Source organism: Electrophorus electricus, chromosome 15 (assembly GCF_041902795.1).
Source record: "Electrophorus electricus isolate QZ-2024a chromosome 15, ASM4190279v1, whole genome shotgun sequence".
Lineage (NCBI taxonomy): Eukaryota > Metazoa > Chordata > Actinopteri > Gymnotiformes > Gymnotidae > Electrophorus > Electrophorus electricus.
In genome coordinates this window covers 9,746,743-9,768,976 of record NC_137511.1, presented here as the reverse complement: position 1 = coordinate 9,768,976, position 22,234 = coordinate 9,746,743, and the positions used below count along the sequence as shown (strand labels likewise).

General features: G+C 38.8%; 2 protein-coding genes and 1 long non-coding RNA gene across 3 annotated transcripts; 2 read left to right on the top strand and 1 right to left on the bottom strand.

The window, feature by feature from the left end:
- The first annotated feature begins 166 nt into the window (after window positions 1-166).
- Window positions 167-6,421, top strand: kcng3 (potassium voltage-gated channel, subfamily G, member 3). The gene is made up of 2 exons (XM_027002609.3): window positions 167-1,036; window positions 3,989-6,421. The coding sequence occupies exons 1-2, from the start codon at window positions 414-416 to the stop codon at window positions 4,632-4,634; spliced, it is 1,269 nt and encodes a 422-aa protein (XP_026858410.1). The 5' UTR covers window positions 167-413; the 3' UTR covers window positions 4,635-6,421.
- Window positions 6,422-7,153: 732 nt separating this feature from the next.
- cox7a2l (cytochrome c oxidase subunit 7A2 like) lies at window positions 7,154-8,924 on the top strand. Its single transcript, XM_027002610.3, has 3 exons — window positions 7,154-7,312; window positions 7,973-8,107; window positions 8,183-8,924. Exons 1-3 carry the CDS (start codon window positions 7,241-7,243, stop codon window positions 8,321-8,323), a joined length of 348 nt encoding a protein of 115 aa, XP_026858411.1. The 5' UTR covers window positions 7,154-7,240; the 3' UTR covers window positions 8,324-8,924.
- A 2,434-nt stretch (window positions 8,925-11,358) lies between these two features.
- LOC145651380 (uncharacterized) lies at window positions 11,359-21,541 on the bottom strand. The gene is made up of 2 exons (XR_014117297.1): window positions 21,455-21,541; window positions 11,359-12,671 (listed from the first exon to the last, which is right to left on the bottom strand). It is a non-coding gene; the product is annotated as an uncharacterized LOC145651380 (long non-coding RNA).
- Window positions 21,542-22,234: the final 693 nt, after the last annotated feature.

Here is a 22,234-nt window from a genome sequence, read left to right as displayed (position 1 = left end):
TAAAAACAAGCATACCGATGTTTAAAAAAACGTGATTAATTTATTGTAACCCATGTCTTGCAATCTCAGTTTAGGCCTATCGGGTGCGTAAAGCTTGTACCCAAGAAGAATCGACGCTCGCCGATGTGACATCACTGTATGAACTACTGGCTGGAGTCCGGAAAGGAAGACGCACCAGAAACTCACCAGTTAGTTCTCCTACATGACGCGCGCTCCGCCTGGAAAATCCGCAGGCTACTCCACAGTAGTGTGCGTCCAAAGCGCGAAGCGCACCCAGCGGCACACGAGCTCGTACCTGTGCAACACTTTCCATTATCGGCAATAAGTGGAGCTTTACAATGATTTGCAAAAAAATAATATTTTCGCACATTTTCTGCCTTTTACCTAAATAGGTGAGGTCGTCCTATTTCAACATGAAGTTTGAGAAAAACATATGTATCCTAAATGTTGGTGGCACCAAATATGCTTTCACGAGAGAGGTTATTAAGGATTTTCCTCTCCGAAGGGTGAGTAGACTGCACAACTGTTCGTCCGAGAAGGAAGTCCTGGAGGTGTGTGATGACTATGACCAGGAGAGGAATGAGTTTTTCTTCGACAGGCACTCCGAGGCTTTTGTCTTTATTATGCTTTACGTGCGATCTGGAAAGCTTAGGTTCGTGCCGCAAATGTGCGAGCTTTCGTTCTATAATGAAATGATTTACTGGGGGTTGGAGAGCTCACACTTGGAATTTTGTTGCCAGCGGCGACTTGATGATAGGATGTCCGACACATACACATACTTTTCAGATGAGGATATCAAAGCGGAGGATGATTCCAGGGGCGAGGAAGACCAAGACAATCCTTCCTCCACCGAGAGGAGCAACGCAGGCTGGCTGGAGAGGATGCGAAGGACTTTTGAAGAGCCTGCTTCTTCTGTTGCAGCGCAGGTCCTTGCTTCAGTGTCAGTGATCTTTGTGATTATATCTATGGTATTACTTTGTGCAAGTACTCTGCCGGACTGGGACACAGCAAAAAACAATACAGTCGAAGAGCACAGGTAAACGCATGCATGCGGATTCACTAAGTTGTGGGAGTCTGATTTATGTAGGTAACAAGGCACCTCCACATTTCATGATTTGAATATGCACCTTGTTTCTAAGATTTATTAATCTGAACTAAAAGAAATGTAAAGGGACTCTGTATCTCCATCTCATTCTCTCTTTCTCTGTTCTCCGTTCTAAGAGACATTTATTGTCTGGTCTCCGTGTTTGTGCCCAAATTCTGACATATTATGTTTTATCGTGCAGACACATTTTATCTAGCTCTCGCAATCAGGGTTATAACCAATATATAACAGTTATATACCCACTTATTTGCATTACGAAAAAATCAAGCACAGACCTATTGTGTTCACTAGGTTCATGAAAGTGCGCATCAAATAGGATATAAAGTTAAAATCTACACCAGACTAATTCGCTGCTAACCAAAGATCAGTATTGGTGAGGGAGCCAGAAGTTGAAATCTACATCACTACACCAGACTTATTCGTTGATAATCGTTCCGTATTTGCAAGAGAGTCAGAAGCTCTTGCCCTACAGATCATTTGTTTCATTTTACTTTTGCGCGATGCTTTTGACACAAAAATCAGTTTACATGACTTTGTAGTTAGTAGACCATAACGTTAACACAACACAAGGGAGAGGATAATGGATATGATTTAGATTACATTTACAGTTATTTGGGAGAAACCATTTAAGCCCAAACGATTATATTCAAGACTAAATGTAGTCGATTATGCTAAAGACTAGATGAAGTTACTAGATGTAACTTGTGATTTATTTTTTTTAATAATTTTCCCCTTTTGCTAATTTGTGACGGTGTGTCTTTGGCCTTTTATGCAAAAAATAAAAGGCAAAAACAATAAAGTCTTCATTAACTGTTAACCTACAATCTGTAAAAGGGCTGAGATTTTTTTTTTTAAATAACTACCGCCATTGCCCCATAGGCGTCACCAAAAAAATCTTTAGAGAGACTATGTGATTGTAATTGACATGAACACTGAATAACAATACAATTACGTGTCTCGAATCACGTACATAATCCGTATTTATTAAAATAGATCACCAGGACTTGATAAAGGTCTTGAAAACAAGATACATTAGAATATAAAGTAGTATCAAAAGCATTGTATGAGCAGTGGTTGGTTTATTTGATTAAAGGTATTGGATAGAAAAAAATCCATCTTTTTTGTTTGATGGATTCATTCTGTCATTAATACAATAACAAACTATTTAAAATCAAGATCTTCCAACATGCACTTAAATGATGAGAGAAAATATCTTCAGCACTAAATGTAAACATTTGCTTATTAATATCCTTACTGCATTTCACTTAGGTATATCGCATAATATAACAGCATTGATGCCATGTAACTTTTGCTGTTGATATAATTTTTCCAGTGTTCATGCATTTAGTTGCATTCATATTTAAGTTGCTTGCTTTCAGCCATCATTTAGGATTCTAGCATTTATATATTTTTTACTTTGCTTTTACTTTTACTTTAGGTTGTGTTTATTCTTTTGGATTTACTCACCATTTATAATTACTGTATCACAGTTTGGTTCAAATCCAACTTCAACTTCAAATATAACATGTATCTTTTGAGTGCAAAGATCTTCAGCTGTTCCACATTAACATTTTTCTTTGCATCCAGTGATGCAAATGAAAGCAATCTGATATATTTAAATGTTTTGTGTATTTCTATGCAATGTCTATGAGATGCGTGATGAGTGGTTTCAGCATCTCCTTACAACAAGTGAACTGACATAGGAAGCCTAACTGTTACCTTCTCCAGTGGTTGATATTTACGCCATGCTGTTTCCAGCCCTTTAGTTACCAGAACGTTTCCTTCTTCCACCAGTGTCTCTGGGAACATGTATGTGTCCTCATGCTTATGTCCTGTGCATGCTTGACTCAATTTCGTTCTGTATTATTAAGGTCAGTTGTGTGTCATTGTGTATATATGAGGAGATAAGGGTGAAGTCAGACGCACTGAGGTTTGTCATGCACGGTCGTTTTAATATTGCTAAAAAAGTCAAAGAGTAAGTGTTCCGCTGCAAATTCTTCACATTTTCTTTTCATCAACTAGAAAATCAACAAAGGTATGTTGTATAGCTAAAAATGTTAATGTCAGTGATTATGAACCTTACAATTTGCCTGTACGTTTGTCCATTTATATAGAATAAAATGTCATATTTTTACAGAACTGTTATGCAGCATGTCACAGAAAACTGTGTAAATTAATTTTTTTGAAGAGCCATACTACACACTAGAAACATAAGATATTTGAACCTCTTAGATGAGATATGATATACATTTAACAGATTGCTTTACTATGTCATGTGCTCGCTCAAATGTGGTGAGGTGTGTTCGCCTTTCTGATGCGCTGGCATTTGTGAGCAGACAGATGCTCAGATGAATGCAATGTCACCACACACTGTGCCTTCACACTGTAAAGCTAAGTGCTGCTCTCTCTTCAATACACCATGCCACCCTGCTGCTGGGCCCTGTCCTTTGTTGTGCATTTGTTCTACAGCATATGTCAATATAACAACCACCAAAAACATTCAGTTTGAAAGTCTGAAATGCCAGTGGAACAATATACTACAAATTAAGACTGACTTAACAAATTGGATGAAAATGTATGACTTGGCATGAAGGTCTGTAGACCCAAATGTCCCAGTACAGTCCTTGAATGGCATCAAGTTTTGTTTCTGAATAGATGACCAAGACTCACAGACTGTCAAACAGCTATTTACACCACTTGCATGAGACCATTTAAACTTATAAAAGCATGATTGTATTCTAAATGCCATAAATGTATATAAATATATATTATTTTAGAAATAAGCATCTAAATACATATATATAAGAACATACAATAACACAGCAGGCTTAGCTGTCTATATTATTTGTCCGTGATCATAGATGTGTGTTCTCTCTCTCTCAGGATCATTGAAGCGGTGTGCATCGGCTGGTTCACCGCTGAGTGCATAGTGCGCTTCATCGTTTCACGGGACAAATGCGAGTTTGTGCGCCGGCCCCTGAACATCATTGACTTGTTGGCCATCACCCCATACTATGTGTCTGTTGCCATGACGGCATTGACAGGGGAGAACCCGCAGCTGCAGCGGGCAGGTGTCACACTGCGCGTGCTACGCATGATGCGCATCTTCTGGCTGATCAAGCTGGCACGCCACTTCCTGGGCCTGCAGACGCTGGGCCTGACACTACGCCGCTGCTACCGTGAAATGGTCATGCTGCTGGTGTTTGTCTGCGTCGCCATGGCGATCTTCAGTGCCCTTGCCCAGCTTCTGGAACATGGGCTGGACCTCGAGACCAGCAACGAGGACTACGCCAGTATCCCGGCAGCCTGTTGGTGGGTTATTATCTCCATGACGACCGTCGGCTATGGAGACATGTATCCCATCACCATGCCGGGGCGCGTGCTGGGTGGTGTGTGTGTCGTGAGTGGCATTGTGCTCCTGGCTCTCCCAATTACCTTTATCTACCACAGCTTTGTGCAGTGCTACCACGAGCTCAAATTCCGCTCAGCACGCTGCGTGCGAAGTCTCTCCGCTGAGTTTCTCAACTGACTGTTAGTCATTGATTTCTCCTCAGCCCAGCTCTATTACCCTCTATTACCTGGTCTCTTCTCTTCTGTGCCTTTGTTTTAAAACCTTGAATGGCCTCATGAATTACAAGCTGAGCTGTAGTGAATAAGGAATACTGCTACTTTGGCTAAGAAAATAGTTACTTACAAATGCAGCATCTCTTTGACCTACATCTAAAAGATAACAAGTACCTCTGAAAGCTGGGATGCATACACTCAGACTTCTTCTCCACCATGGAAACAAGAGAAGCAAAGCATGGAAAATCCTACAGGTGGAAAGCACACAAAAATAATGTCAATCCAAAGGAACTACACAAGGCACTGTTTGCATTATAACCCCATGTCTATGAAAACCAATGAAAATGCTCCAAAAAAAAGGACAACTGTGGCAACAGCCGGCACCAGATGGCATGGCTGCCTATGAAGGGTTGTCTGGCAAGACTCCTGGGTCTTGACAGTCCTCCAGACCATAGCTGGCTTTTCCTCAAGCACCCTGGTCTGGCCTCACATGCAGAAACACTCTGTTCCCATGGAGAGATTTCTCCAGCTCATTAGATCATTAGTTCAGTTCAATTTGACTTTGAAAGCCCTCCAGTTATAAATGGCAAAAAGCATGGGGGTAGAAAGGTCTACAAGGAAAGGTGGAGATATGGAAGGCAAATATTTGAAGAGACACACAGGGATATAGGTGGAAAGATCTTAAAATTGCAGTAATAAATAAACCTGATAGAGGCAGTAGGGTGTTAGATATTTATTTTTAACAGTTGAAAACTAAATATTTCTGTGTAAGCAAAAAGCAGCTGTGAAACTGAAAGTGAAGTCGTTACCAGCAAGGTGGTCACATTATCATGGTTCACATCCCTAAGTCCCAGAAACAAACATCAGCTGTTCCGCTACAAAGGGATAGAACCGCCACCTGCCTATATCTCAGTCTAGGAATATGACTGTGTGAACCAAGAGGTGTTAACTAAATTGATTAGCAAACACCTCACCCACACACTCAACAGTAGGAGGGCTGTCACTCCTCCTCCTTCACTGTAATCACAACAAGCACAAAAGCAAGCCTCTCTCCTACCTTGGATGGGCTCCTCACGTGTCCTGTGGCTCCCTGATTTTGAATGTTATACAAATATTCGTCAGTGCAGAGCAAGTGAACCTCATGATTGAAATCCACTTTTTGGAGGGGAGAGGGAGAGGGGAACAGTTCAAGTAGAAAACAATTAAAAAGTAAATTCTAAAGACTGCATCTGTAAATTTGGTTACTTGATAATATGAAATGTATTGTGACAAGAAAGTCTATGAATGAGTGCCTCTTAAAATGTAATGCTACCTAAAAGACTTTATTGGTTTATCTTTAGTTTTGACTCTCATCCCTACCTTAATGATTTCTGTATGCCATTGCTTGGTAGATGACTTAACTGAATGTATAGTTTAAAAAATTAAACAACATGAAAGAAAAGGTTAAAAAGGTTTATCCCACATTGGAATGGCAGTAGTTAATTTTAAGCATTCCCACCACATCCCACTTTTTTAAAATTACATATTGCATTTTAAACTGTGAAGCTGTAAGTATTGCAAAAGTGTTATTGAATGCTTTCTATGTCTTGTGGTAGGTAATCAAAGGTTAAGATCAAATTATTATTTTGTTATGTGAAAAATGCTTCATCTATCAAACATTTGTAAAGATATTTTATATTTAGCATACATTTTTGGTAGGCTTTATTGCAGAAATATTCAGACATTAATAAAATAAAGTGATGCTTTTGCGTATTTGCATAACATGTCAGTTTCTACACTTTAAACAGTTTTTTTTCCTCCAAAGACTTAATAATCTGTCAGATTCTGTGAGATCTGTTTAGTAACAATAATATTAAAAAGCAATTATCATAGATAATCTAATCATACATTAGATATTAAGGGCTTTGTTTGTTCCATAATATGCTGCAGTACAATCATATTTCATAAAATTCATCACTAAATGTTTATCCTAGTACTTTTCATAAAGTAAAAAATATAGATAATAGAAAAAATGTAAGAAATATAGAAATACAATAGGCTATAATGTGTATATAGCAAATGTTATCAAAGGCTAGGAGTTAATATATGATATGATTCATGTTTAAATTAAATTTATTCTTTTACTTATTACTTTTTATGTTTGTAACAAGTTTCAGGGCAGACTTTAAACATGTAGAATGAGCGGAGAACATAGTGGTTATAACTGTAGGTTACTCCCTGCAAACAGAGATTTATTAATCTAATTATAAACACCATTAGTTGAGCATCTGTATTATTCAGTGAAAAATAGAAAGTTTCGCACTTATTTACATTAAAACGTGTTGAACTCTGGAAAACCCAGATCTTAAAGAAACAGTAGAAACTATAAACTCAAATTCAAATGACCCCCCCCCCCCCCCCCCTTTTTTTTTTTAATCGAAACGGTAGAGTTTTCATCTCTGGAACAGCGAGCACCCATGCGGTTGCACCCGTAGTGACGTCATATTTGCGCGACAATCTCTCACGCGAAAGAAGAAGCCGGTAGGGTGAATAGAGCGTGTACCTCCGTCTAGTCACTTTTCAGCTGATAAAATGTATTATAAATTCAGTGGATTCACGCAGAGATTGACAGGATCTCTGCCATCATCAGCCCATAACCCTCAGGTATTTCCTTTAAAAAATACATACAGGTTAAAGGATATATTGTAATCGACTGAAATGACCTTCGTCTTGGCTAATCTTAGTAGAACTGGCCTAGCCATGTTAGCTAGCTTGCTAACAAACAGTCCTGTGACCTGCGATTTTCACCTGTCCTTAGACCTTCAACGTATCCTTTGTTCTTTAGGCAAATCTGATTTTTGTAATTGAAATAAAACGCTAACGGGATGCCGTTTTGTTGGTAGCTACTTGTTTAATAAGTAGTAATTAGTATTAACTATCTTAGAAGAAAATGTTAGTGTTAGAAGAAAGCTAGCTGGCTAGCTAAGAGAATAAAATGTAACAGTTCATGTAGCGTTACCAATATGGTATCCCCAGAAACCTCATATATTTCTAAAATAACGCATTCAAATGTCTCGGCACTGATGTATGCCATTTAACTTCATATTTTGATGTTATGGTTATGTTATTTCAGTATCATTATATAACTGTCAGTATGACCTAAACTAAATTAACAGATCTTGTATTTAAACGGTTGGTGCTTTGTATATCAGAAAGAGTTCTCATGTATAAATACCAGACTAATAATACTTTTTACTTTAGCATGGCACATGATAACATTTGTTTAATTTATATGAGCCTAACATCCAGGTTATCTGGTTATAGGGTTTGAGGCCAGGTGTGCCTTCTGAAGCCCCTACTATGATCTTTGCCACTCCTACCAAACTGGTTTCTGAATCTGGACCTTCTCTGGAGTACATGTCTGCAAACAAGGTTCCAGACCTCCAGAGGATATTTCAAGTATGTACAAAAGTAGGAGATGTATGCATGTTTTGTTAAGAACAGGCTTTTTCCCAAGTTTTTTCCCTTTTCCAGTCTTCAGATGGGATTCCAGTACACCTTAAGCGGGGTGTTCCTGACCGGCTCTTGTACAGGACCACCATGGCCCTAACAATCGGAGGTGCTCTCTACTGTCTGGTGGCGCTCTACATAGCTTCACAGCCCAAGAATAAGTGAACACTACCCAGCCTCTTCTCATCTCCCCTCATCAGTATTTATGAACCTTCCATGGACAACAGTACATTACCATGATATATATTTGTCAATGGTGTTTTAAGTCTGAGGAGAATAGGGAGGACGCCCAGCTCTAAGCAGTTGAAAAGGGGGCTCTGTGTTGGGTCCATTTTTACAGCAGTGTTGACTGACTGCATCGTAATACTGTTATTTCATCTTGGTTGCCGTCATGGTTTTGTTGAAATGAGAGGGTCTGAGAAAGGCAAAAGCTGTATCTAGTGGAGGGGAGGCCTTTGGGCCAGAGAAGAGAATATCAGATTACCTGCTGGGGTAACACCAATTATTTTATAGACATTTCTGTATATGCCTCTATCATGTTACGTTATTGTAGCATTTTACACTGATGACTGATTGGTGTGCTTTAATCCTCATGGTGTTGCTCTTTTTACATTTCCTGCCAAAAACTGGTCTTTTTTTTTTTTTTTGAGGACAAAATTACCTTTTCAGCGGGGCTTGATTTTGGGGTTTTAGAAATGTACAAAAATAGCAAATAAAAGGGATATGAAATTATATGTACAAAAATAATAAATTTGAAGCAATTGCATTGCTGGCTTCTCTCCCTGACTTTCTCACTCACACTCTGTTTTTTTCCATGATCTAAATATTTGATTCTACAAGTACCCAAGATATATTTTGACACAAGATATTCATTCTATTATTATTATTATTATTATTATTATTATTAATAATAATAATAATAATAATAATAATAATAATAATAATAGCATTGTTGTTAATGGTATTGTTTGTGCATTTTAAACGATGGGAAATGCCTCTGAGATTGTGCCTTTGCATGTTCTTTGTTTATTCCTACACAGCTTAATAGATCACAGAAGATGTATGCTTTGGAGTAAGCCTCTGAATCTACTTCTCTCGTTCACATGGCAACGAGTTTAAAACATGGTTACAAAAGGACTGTGACAAACAAAACCCTTGTGAATCTGCCTCTTTTTCCAACAAAAACTAGCAGGAGCTCTTAGTTTACTACTGATGACAATCGGGAAGCATTGTTCTTCTGTGTCTTACTTTAATACATTTCTTTGCAGTCAGTGGTAATGATACAATATGTGGCTGACAGATTGTGTCACAGTTAGTTGCTATTTGATAGGCTGTCACAGTACAAAGCAGAGCAAGACAATCTGACAATAAGAGGCAATGATTCATTTGCTATGGGTTGACATCTATGGTAATGAAAGACCATTTCTCCCAAGCCCTCATCACCAACCAAAATGATCCATCACACCATACTCAAAATGCTCCTTTAACCAGCAAATAGCACACAGATATGAGCACTGACAGCATAACAAAGATACACCAGTTGACTGAAGACTGTGCCTAGAATAGGCACGTGGATGATGAAATGTGTTGTTGCAGAAATGGTTAATTGATTAAGGGTTGAATGAATGGCTTTTATTCCTCGACAATCAATGTCAAATCTTCTTGAGCTCAAGCCTGAAATGTATGAGAACTCTTGTAGTTATGGAAACATGACGAGTCTTTCCAGGTATGCTCTGTTTTTCCAGAAACTTGTTAATACTAATGTGATAAATTACTTGATCAAAGACAGGCAGCTAGATCAATTTGCAGACTGCTGCTATTGTTATCATAGCCTATATATAATAGCTTGTCTGGGGGAGGAAATTGATGTATTGCTAATTATTCGCTGTGCACAGGAAGCCTTCTGGGTCTCCTTTTTCTGTCCTGTTTGTTCCTTATTTCTCTACTACTGAATATCTCCTGCTACACCCATCACCACTGGTGAGAGTGTGTGTGAGCAAAAGAAAAGCATCTATATAAAGAAGTTTACAAAAATTAAAGCTTTTCACACCTCAGACTCTCATAAAATTTGTGGTTTTCACTCCTCATTATCATAAATCTTTGTTGACCTTAGCACGGGTTTAGGTTTATGCTTTTCCTGATCTCCCATTCCCACTGATTTGACTGTGGATACTGGTTCAAATGAAATTCGAAATTCATCAGCAAAACTAAAAATGGACCTGAGGGTGAGGATCAGCAGGGGAAGAGCAGACATTGTGGGGGAGAGGTGAGGTGGGAGTGTGTGTGATTGGTGTGAGACCCCCAGCCTGTGGATCTGAGGGAGAGATCGAGAGCCTTCACTCTTCTCCATCTGTAGTCCTGCTGCTCCCTTGGCTCCCATTAGTTTGCTCTCACTCTCCTATGTTTGTGTGGGTATGTGAGATTTTCAGAGTATTTTGAAGTTTACTTCTCCCCATATTTTCTATGGCTAATCCTATGTAGTTGTTAATGTAGTAGGCTGTGCTGCCAATGCATATTCTTGAGTTTTTTAAGCCCCCATGAGCTCCCTCTGATTCATTCAAATTCTGCCACAATATGGACTCTGGTGGACCACGACACTGCTGGATTATTTGGGACTACAGCCTCTGTGTGATTGGAAAGAAGTAAGGAGCTTGGTCATGTTGATCTTGTGTAACTGCACGGTTACTTTGGTGACATGGGAAAGAAAGTTCAGTAGCTTTCTTATTATACTATGAAATAAATTAATAAATTAATCACAACAAAATAAGAAACAGATAAAAATCGTCACTTGATGAAGAACCCCACACGGCTTGTAATCACAGACAATAATGATGACTTGATTGCTTAATGTTTCATCAATCATACCCCATTCTGTGCTCTTCTGCAGCCAGTGTGCGTCTCCATAATCTCATTTATCTGTTTCATGTACACATTCCCCTCCCTTCAATATGATAAACTGTCCTTCTTATATGTGCTGTTCTAATAGCAGGCTGAAGCCAGTGGCAAACTCAATCTTAAATGAGAAATTTATGAGATTAACTGCAGTCCTTTCTTAAGTTTTTTCTTATTAATTATAATTTAGAATGCTCTTTCAAATCTTGTGTAATTACTAAACTGATTTAAGATGTATACATTTTCATGTATATTCTTCTCTGCTTGCAACACATCCACCTTCCTTTAATTTCCCATGGCACAGTAAATAGTTACCTCAGAATTTTTTTAATGTTTTGAAAACTTACATCTTTTAAAATCAATTCAATTAAAAATATTGTATAGTGCATTTTACCACAAATGTCACAAAGCAGCTTCACAGAAATCATTTATACAGTGAAACCAGGTTCAGGCCCCTCATGAGCAAGCCAAACTGACAATGACCAAGAATAACCCTGAGAGGACCCAAAGGCTCAGACGGGGAACCTCTGGTCAACATTGTATGGCAAACTAACAACACATAATGAGTTAAATTGCTTTTCTTGTCTATATGTTTATAATAACACCTTGTCATCATCTATGTTTAATATTTTTCATACACAGTAGGGGATTTTTGAACAATACATGTGAGATATTCAAAAGGTCTTGCTCTACAGAAAGTCCAAGCACTTCTTCACGTTATGTAGATGTATATCTATACAATATAAAAAGGGCACCTCTTTTCTCTATAACTGGATGCCTCCTGTTGTTAAGCAAATCAAGAGAGACCTAGCAGGACCCCTACTGAGACAATACTTTGATACAATGATTTAATAAAAAATGAAAACAAAAAGAAAGGGAAAAGGACCAAGGTGTTCTTTACTTCAAATATCCTCTTTTGTTGTGGCTTAATTCTACTGAAAACGTTGGACATTTTTCAGCAGCACAGCTTTGTAAGAGCATCATTAAAAAAAAACTAAAAAAAAACCCTTAAGGTTTTCCAGCTAAGGGTATGTACACTAGTTATAAAAGTGACTTTACACTGACACAATACTTTTTAAAGTTAATGGTAATTGCACAATGAGTGATTCCAGTTCAAGTTCACCATAACTGAAAAGTGCAAAAAGAAGACATCCCAACACAACTTCGGTCAGCTACTCTTGGTTGTTCCATGAAAAGGTCTGCTCCTTATTCACACCGTACTAGACACAACAATAATGCGTTATGAAGGAAAGGCATTAAGGCATTCAGAAATAGCCTTCATTCGCTCATATTCACACGGTTCTCTGGACGAATCACCACAGAGTTTGTCCTGGCACCAAGCCACACCAACTGTTCTACAGACACCCACTTCTACACAGTCAGCCAAGGTCTTAGGATGCTGTACTAGAAACATCCCCATAAGTCCCTGTAAGATTCCAGCAACCTAACCTCTGGTGTAACCGTGGCGACATTGGATGCTCTGGGACCAGTGATGCTTGCGGAAAGCTGTAGCGTGGTTTCATGTTGACAGCCTCTTAGGACCGGCAGTGATCTGCGACACTGACATGAGTGAGGGGGTGCCATCTGCCACTACCAGCGCAGAGCCGGATCTGGGTGTGTGCTGTGGATAAAATCGCAAAGTCAGGATTACCTCCTTTCCTATTTCACAGAGACATTCATTGCATCCAAAATCATCAGCTGTAAGTGTTTCATGTGTCATACACTCAGTCCCAAAAGGCCTTGGATAGTAACAGAATGGTTAGGATGAAGATGCAAGTGCAGACTTTGACACTTTATTTTAAAGTGTCCTTCCATGTAAGATAAATCCATAGCACGTTTTATAGAGTCTTTCACCACTTTAGGACGGCATCACATATAAAATTCACTGTGCAATTGTTAGTTATTAGATAGGTGAGTACTGATGTTTTCATTTGTACAGATGAGGTAACAGTGTGCAGCTGACTAGACTTATGTATGAACATTGCTTTTGAAGTTTAATGTTATTCATCCCTAGGACCCTCAGTCAATGAAAGTAAAGCAGGCTACCGTGGTGGCACTGCATAAACAGAATCCATCAGTGCATTCGGAGCAAAAGATAAAAGCCAAGCCATGCCAACATAACCCCTTTGTTATTTAGGATCATGTGACTTACTGAAAATTACAGGTTTGACAATCAACACATTGATTTGTATTGATTCATGTATTTTACATTAATTTGCAGTGCTTTAATAATCATTTTAAGCTTTTTTGAAAGCGTATTTTTGCTATGACTAGCAGGGACACAAGACCTCACTGTTGAGCCTGAAGAAGGGAGGTGCCTACCTGTGAAGAGCTTGAAATGTTGTGGTTTCTACATTTATAGCATTTAGTTAACAATTTTATCCAAAGCGACGTACAATTATGACGAGTACATCTTGCTCAGGGGCCCAACAGTAGCAACTTGGCAGTGGTGGGGCTTAAATTGGCAACCTTCTGACTACTAGTCAAATATCTTAATCAATGAGCTACCACCGCCCTGGTATGAACTGTGTGGGTGGGGCCCTATGTGAAGCTCTAATGGTTTGGCATAGGACATTTGATATATTTGATATTATATATCCTGAGTATAATTCCAATTCGAATATTACTTCTTAGCACCATCTTTTGAAAAATGTTTAAATACATTTGAAATATTTGTTATATATTTTGTTATATGGTGTCAGTTTTTCTACATGTAATTATTAGATTAATTCTATTTCTTTCTAGATTGCATCAGTTAGTGTAAAATAGTTTATTTTACATGTTTGTGATGAGAAGGGAAACTGAAAGCGCTCAAAATAAGCAGGAAATGCTAGCCATGTGTGTGTGGGGGGGTGGTGGGGAGGGGGGGGGATGTATGTGTGAAATTTTAAATGGTTCCTCTGGTATAAGTACTTCACATTTGGGCCTTTTGCATTTAATCTGCCCAGAGCCACTGTTTCATTTCAACCTCAAGAGGTCTGAGTTTGGCCTGCAGGCTGCCCTTCACCTTGACAGGGCCTTATTTAATAAGGGTCAGTGAGGGGCTGCCATGTGCAAGTCCAGCATATGCATGGGAGTTTAGCTCCAGGAAATGAAAGGGTTGTTGCCTCTCTGGAGGGTTATCAGAATGCATTGCTACCATTTGCAAAGGACCAAACAAATATTGTCTATCCACCACATATAGCTGCAATGTTTATGGAAATATGGAGGAGCAACCTTGAATATCTCTGTTAAGATATTTTTACAGTACATATTTAAGTCATAAGATGAAAAGCAAACCTCTCATAATGATATGTAAACACGTTTCATATTCTATTAAATCAAATAAGATTTAGACAGATACACCATCAAACAGAAACAGAAGCAGCAATCAGGAAGGAGTCAGCAGCAATTAGCACTCCTTCATTTAGTATTTACAGTCCTGTAATGCAGGAAAATGTGTAATCAAATAACAGACCATAGATGTGCACACTAACTGAAGGGCTTTAAATGAAGTACTGACTAATGACTGTACACTTATCTGAAAAACAGAAAATCCCATGTGTCTCAAGGTGAAAAACAACATTGCTTACCTCTCCTTTCCACAGTGTTATTGATTTTTTTTGTGCTGCAACTAGTTTTATTTGATCTCTGTTTGTGGTTTTTTTCCCAGAGTGGGCAGTAAACAGCTCAACAAACACCTGGAAGACTACTTCTTCCTACAAATTGTGAGCACAAGAGAGACTTTGCTGTCTTTTATAACTTAATAGTTAGGGGTAGATCAGATTTGGAAATATATCAAGCTGCTCGCCCCCCACTGAACCCTCATTCCACTGAATTGGTCACACAGAGCGGCGTGGTGACGATGGTAAGGCAGTGCAGTCCATATGCCTGTGCAATAAATTACCCCAGAGCGAAGCTGTGGAAGGTGTTGATACCAATTTTTGGTTCATCAGACACATCATGAAATGATAAGAGTGGGGGGGGGGGTGTCTTTCCATACCATCAGTAACATCTTGAGGTCTCATGGAAAGTCAGAGGAAAGTGAGAAAAGAAGGCCATACAGAAACAAGGCAAGAGAGAGAGAGGCAGAGTTAGAGAGAGAGAGAGAGTAGAAACCACAACCTTATTCCATGTAATCTTGGTCCATCAAGAGGAGGCGTTCCTTCATCATATCCATCTCCTCTTGTCTGTCACTCTGTCCACTGATACTGGAATATTTTCTCTAACTGCTTTGTAGATTCCCATCAGAAAGATGAAACGTACACTACACTGTGTGATTGTCCCTGAGCCCACAAGTCATTTTAAACAGTTTGAACACTAATTGAATCTCTCTGGTTTCTTTAAGCAATGGCCTACGCTATCAAGTACAGAATAGTTACATCATGGGCAGAAAGCCTTTATAGCTAATGAACACAGCTGTGCGGAGCGGTCAATACTCACTCCTCCCAAAGGTACCTGATGTGAACAGTTCACTGGAATGTCTGAGACAGAATTAATTTACCTCTTAGTATACATAATCAATACAGGCTTTGGAAGTTGCCAATTTCAATGACAAGGAGTGAAAGTAGACAGATTTTCAATTAAAACCAATCAGCAATTCTGGTTTAATTGATATTCTTTCCACATCTTCAAATATTCTGTTTGTTGTCAAATGGTGGACGCTTACTCAGAAGAAGGCACTTACTGCTCCAGAACACAAATTCTAATTACCATGTTCTGAAGGAAAATGCCACTGAAATACAGAATTTTCAGTATTATTTATCTTGCCCTTTTCATGATGTGCTAAGCGTTCAGGTGGGAGTCTATATAAGGTTCTTCTTCCATCATACACTCTTAAGACTGGGTGAATATGATTATTATGCTCTTGCTTTGCTTTTCCATTTATATGACGAGGCAACAAAGGACATACACACTTTCTCTAACTACTTCACAAACCCGAGAGCCACTTTACATTATTCAGCTCAAATGAATTCTTGGGAAAATGTCTAATATTATTATTTAAAAGGTTTTTGTTTTTGTTTGTTTTTGTTTTGTTTTGTTTTGTTTTTGGTTGTGAATGTCAGCAACATCAGCTATTATCAGTAAAGCTTTTGCAGTGGTGAGTTAGCTGTGCTAAGACAAGGGTGGACAATAGAGTGGGCTATTTCATGGCTGGAGCCCTGGGGAGAGGAGAAGGAAGTGTGATTGCAGCTCTGATTAGATCTGCTTCTTTAGGTTTCCTGTGACCTGCTTTCAGGAGATCATCACTAGCATGACACACACCACAGGACGCGTTTAGTCAGTTTAGTGTTTATGAAGGCTAGCAAAGTGAGAGTGCTGATTAAACCCGACTAAAGGCAAGGATTAAGTTTCCATTTCCATTTACAGCATTTGGGAGATGCCCTTGTGCAGAGCAAATTACAGAAATATTTTGTAGTCTCTGTCAAAATATATCCTCATGCTAGCATAAATAGGACACAGTCAAGAATATTGTCAGGCTAAAGCATTGAATTAGTAAAGAATTAGTACAAAGAGAAGGAAAAGGGTAAGTTTATCTTTTCATTTACTTATGTTTAAGTGCTTAGTAAAGAGATGAGTCTCCACTCTTCATTTGAAGACAGCCAGTGTCTTAGCATTGCAGAAGTTCGAAAGCCAAGGGACATACATTCCACCACCTGGGTGCCAGGACAAGGAAGAGCTTTGACGCATGTCTACTTTAACTCTTGATCTGAATATTACCTTAAGGTAGGTGGGAGCTACTCCAGTTTTGGTTTTGTAGGTGAGCCTTAGTGTTTTAAATCTGATGTAAGCCAATCCAGAATACCTATGAAGGATGTAACATCAGACAAGTGCTTAAGTTAAAAAGACGTCATGCAGCTGCATTCTTGATCAGTTACAGGGGCCTGGTGACACTAAAGAGAAGACCTGCCAAAAGCAAGTTGCAATAGTCTAGTCTTGAGATGAAAAAGGACTGAAGAAACATCTGAGTGGCTTCCATGGTCAGAAATAGCTGCTTTTTTCTGATGCTGTAGATGAGGAACCTGCGTGACTGAATCAAGTTTGCAATAAGCGAAGAGAATGACAGTTGTCCAGAATAACCCAAGGTTGTATGCCTTGTCAGATGGAGTGATCTCAGAGTTCTCCATTGAGACCACAAGGTCCTGACATGGGGAAGCATCTCCAGGGATATGGAGCAGCTCTTTCTTGCGAGATTTAGTTTCAAGTGATAATCTGCCATCTATGACAAGATGTTTGCCTGGCACGCTGAAACAGAAACAAAGTGTCTGAAGGGGGAAAAGAGAAAATTAGCTGACTTTCAACATAGGAGTAGCAAGAGAAACCATTTGAGGATATGACGTCACGGACAAAGTGGGTAGAAATGAAGAATAGTAGAGAACCAAGCACTGAGCCTTGTGGGATGCAAGTTGTTACAGGGAGAGTTTTCTTGGATGCTTTTGATGGTGGAAACATGTCTTTTTGAAAATCATAGAGCTAAACACACACACACACACACACACACACACACACACACATATATATATATATATATATATATATATATATATATATATATATATATATATATACACAAAGATTGTGTAGTTTTGTATAACCTCCTGACCAATTTATGTATATGCACAATATTTTTTTTTTCTATATGCATTTGATGGTGTGTACAATGTTCTTTTTCAAATAAAAAAGATATGGATTTGCTCCATGTCACCTGATATGACCAGATGGTTGTTTGACACCACAAATCGCTTAATATAATGTCCAAGTGATTGAAGCATCTTGCCAGAATGACAGCTAACACAGCAAAATTAAAAATTGAATAGTGTAATATCACAGGCAGAACAAGAAAAGAAAAAAAAACACAGATGGATGGAATGAGCCTCAGTCCTGAGCATCACACATTCAAAATTATGATATAGACCTACAAATGCTTTCGAATGATCAAACGTGTGACTTTATATCAGGCATACCTCAGAACAGTGTTATTTTAGTCTAGTCTCTTTTTTTCATCTTGGGCATTGCCTTCTCTGGGCCTCAGGTCACTCTATGGGATAAGAAAAAGATCCCATTTATTATAATGCCTTATGTCCACTATGACCTACGCTCTTTGTCAACATTGTAGCAACCAGTTACATCTCGTTAGCCAATGTATCTGAACATATTATTCACATTTATACAACTCACATAATTTGCTGTCTTTTCTAAATTTCTTACACATCACACTTCAGCCCATCATTGTTAGTTTCTGTAGTAAAAAATAATGTTCAATATTGCTGTATGTGTTGTTTTTGATCTACTTATGTTGAACCCTAGCTGTGTCTAGAGAGTTTCTGTTGTTCAGCTGGCTGTTGGCCTAATCAGTATGCTTGTCAGAGCAGTACTCAACAGCAATCACTAATCACCCCTTACTTCTCCAAAGGGCCTTTCTAACATGATATAGAATGAGAGTGTGTGCTTGTGTGTTTGTGTGTGTGTGTGTGTGTGTGTGGCAGCCCCCCCCCCCCCATGTGTAGTGAGACTGAAAGAGAGAGCGAGAGACATTTCACATATTGAAAGGGAGAATAAATGGGTGGAGGTGGTTGCTCTATAAATCATAACAAGGTCCTGAAGTGTAAAGAAAGCTGGAAGCCTATACCACACATTAGTGATTAACCCTTTAAAGGGTACTGGCAGTAAGATGTGCATCGTATAATGAAGCACCAGCAGTATATCACCTGTTTTACTCAGAGGCACATGCAATCTATGTGGCACATAGGATGATAGACTGAGAATCTCATGGCACATTCTGTTTCTAACATCATTATCAGAACATCATATAACTCAGTGTGTTGGGTTTCATCCAGCATACATAAGCGAATGTAAAAGGGCCTTTTACATTGTTACGATGCAGAATGAGAGCTATTTCCGTTGGCTTGAAATGGAACCTGTGGATGATGATGGCAGTGTAATAGAAAGATAACATGTAGTGTTACTGTAGAAACTACAGCACTGGGCTGTCTGAAACGCTCCATAATGGCCCTTAAGCCTACAGATCTAACTAAGAGGCCCATGATTCTCCTACTCATCTGTGCAGCCTCAAATGCTCATCCTTCAAAGAGAAAAAAAAGCTGATAGCACTGATCAAAAATCTTCTAGAAATTCATGCTTGCACAAGGATTAATTGAAAAGGTTTAGTTTTTGCTATTTGCACAGAAAAAATAAAAACCGTAATACAGGCCAGTAATCCACTACTGCATTCTTATTACTACAATTTGTTTGTCACACAAAAAGTTGATAGTCGCTGTAACAAATCTCACAAAATAATGAACCCACCATAACCAATCATCACACCATAAGAATCTACATCCAGTATAATGTATCAAGTCTGTCACCAAAATGTTTATGGCATCTGGTGTGGTTTAGAGAATGCTCGAGACTTTTCCTTAAGGTCTCCACATCTGCCCAACCACAGCTCAGGAAGAACTCTTGTCCATGGGTGTGAACAATGGTCTGGGGCTAAACTTAATGCTCTCAATAAAATATGACTCCATATTTCACACTGAGATAAAAAATTCATGGTCCTGCCCTCATAAGGTCTGCCAAGTGCGGTTCGGAGTACTGCTCTAATATTAAAATGGCCTCTTGTTTCTTTTGCGGGTGCGGCTGCAGGAGCAGCTCTGTGACGTAGTTCCCCATCACGCCGCTCACTCATGGTGATGCATTAATGCAGCTGTCGGGAGATTACAGCAGCGAGCACAAAAAGTCTCGCGTTAATGTCCAGGTTGTAGCCACTGAAGCACTGCTCATTCATAGGCACAAACAAGAGCACATGTGCACTTATGTGTTGACACAGAAAGGTTGTACACAGAAAGAAGTACAGTGAATATGTTTAACTAGAAAACATCAAGAAAATAAGGTGGCCAAGACAGTAGTAAGTTAAACAGTATGTAGGGATGTGTTGAATATATCAGCTGGTAATTACATACATTTGATGAATATTTTTGTTACATATAATTAAATTGATTGACTTTTATTTTTATTCATTTCATATAAAAACATCAGCTTTTACCACACTTCAAAGTGATGACACGTATAATAAAAACAGAAACAGTGATAATACAAAAAGTCAGTAGACAAATTTCCATTGTGTAAATGGAAATGGAGACCTAAAATAAAAATAATTCAACAACAGGCAGCGGATGTATCATACCAAGCATGGAACTATAATGTAAAATAACCATGCAATCTGAATGACCAAAGCTTTGATGTTTAGTTTGTCAGCAAAAGGTGTTATTAAATTAGTTGTGCTATTATGTCAGCATGACAAACTAAATAATGTTTACAGATTTGTTTATTTAGAAAATGTTGAACATATCTGGCACCTAGGTCAACAGTGGGGTTGTGACCAATTCTGTCCAGTCCTTTGAAAATCTACATCCATTTACATTGTGTAAGGAGACCCCAGGGTAGAGGTAATCATATATTACTCTACAACATACAGTAATGTAGTCAATGGATATCTGAGACCTAGACTGCATTTAGGAAGAAAGATTTGCAGCCATGCCTTTGCAGTGAAATTGAGAACCTCTTTAAAGCTGTGTTACTGGTAATTGCATGTAATACAGAGTAATTTGTATGTGGAACACATAGTTTCTGCTGTAATTTCAAGTTTGATTATAGTTGCCTTGGTTGTGTATTTCTGATTTGCAATAAATTCACTCCTGTGTGACGTGCTATTATAGACCAGCACAGTTCAAACACAAGCTGGTCAATTAGTTGTAGACAGTCAGTTGAAAACCTTCACTGGTTATTCAAGTACAACCAGTCTGACAGGCTTGTCACAACACAGAGTTGAAAAGATATGTCATAAAAAGTGCAGTGCAATTCCTCTGACATTTCTCTCTTTCTTTTTTCATTCTGACTTTCTCTCAGACTCTCTCTCTCTCCCCATCTCTCCATCTCAGTCCAGGGTCCTCATCAGCACAAAGTGGTAAACAAAGCCCAGGGAGTACACTCGACAATTCTGCAGGCAGATGTGCATCAGTGAACACACAAAGCAGATTCATCTGTTGCATAAAGGGCAAGTGGCACTCAGCAAGGGGCTTACTGAGTGCCTGGGTCTCCCTCTCAGCTCACCTCTCAACCTTTCTCTTTGTCCTCAACAAGTGTCAGAAAAAAAGGTGACTCATACAAAGTAGCTGCTGGGGTGGGGTGGGTGGACAAAGGGAATGCAATTATAATGGAGAGCAGGGAGGACAGAGAACAGGCAGATGAGGTATGACGCAAGTACAACAGAGTTGGGAAGAGAATAGAGGCAGAGAGGCTTGCAACTCTGAGACAAGTCTGGGCTGACACTGGACTCCTGGGCCTCAGGCGACCAATTACATTCCCCAGAAGAGGAAAGGCCATGTTTCAGGGATGCATACATTATTGATCAGTACTTATACTTACCACACATTGCTCAGTCTGTGTGTAGCACCTCATGCCTTGCAGGTCTCTAACTGCATCATAGTCTTGCCCAGGGAATACTCTAAATCAGCAGCAACAGAATCCTGAGACACAGATATTAGGAATGTGTTGTAGCATGCTTTTGGGCCATTTGATCCATATCAAAGATGTTCTTATCACAAGAAATGCTAGAGGATTCTTTTATAGTGATGCAAGATTTACAAAACCTTGTGAAGTGCAAGTCCCACAGCACTGTTAATCAACAGCGCCACCTTACGAACACTACTGCAAATGCTTTATGGCTAAAGGTTGTACAAAATACACTGAACCATAGATTTACAATGACTATTTTCTTGTCACCTAACATCACACCAAAAGTATGTATCAAACTAAACAATTAATTAAAAATAAAAGTAGTCATGATAAAACTCTTACACTACATTTGTTATGGTAATCCAAATTTGTGTGTTAGGGGATAATCATAGCTTTCATTACCATTAAGTTATTGTCAGGACCATGTAGGTAATTATTTAAAGCATGTTTTGCATTAAGTATGTAAAAAAGCTTGACGACCAGAACATCAGTAGCCAAGATAAGAAAATGAGGATGAAATGTGGATATGCCAACATTGTTGTGGCTCATTTGCAGTAACATTTGCAGTTAATGAACCAAATCTATCTGAAGGATAATTCCCTGGTTCTTAAATTTGCACTTTCAAAATAAAAATGTAAGAGGATGACTTTTAAGATCTTGTGAACTTAACAGAAAATAAAAGAAGGGATG

What these genes read in the sequence shown, in the direction of transcription:
- cox7a2l (XM_027002610.3), top strand. Translation starts at nt 7,241, where the DNA reads ATGTATTATAAATTCAGTGGATTCACGCAGAGATTGACAGGATCTCTG. An exon ending in CATCAGCCCATAACCCTCAG is followed by an intron (nt 7,313 to 7,972) that starts GTATTTCCTTTA and finishes ATCTGGTTATAG; the next exon opens with GGTTTGAGGCCAGGTGTGCC. An exon ending in ACCTCCAGAGGATATTTCAA is followed by an intron (nt 8,108 to 8,182) that starts GTATGTACAAAA and finishes TCCCTTTTCCAG; the next exon opens with TCTTCAGATGGGATTCCAGT.
- kcng3 (XM_027002609.3), top strand. Translation starts at nt 414, where the DNA reads ATGAAGTTTGAGAAAAACATATGTATCCTAAATGTTGGTGGCACCAAA. An exon ending in AATACAGTCGAAGAGCACAG is followed by an intron (nt 1,037 to 3,988) that starts GTAAACGCATGC and finishes TCTCTCTCTCAG; the next exon opens with GATCATTGAAGCGGTGTGCA.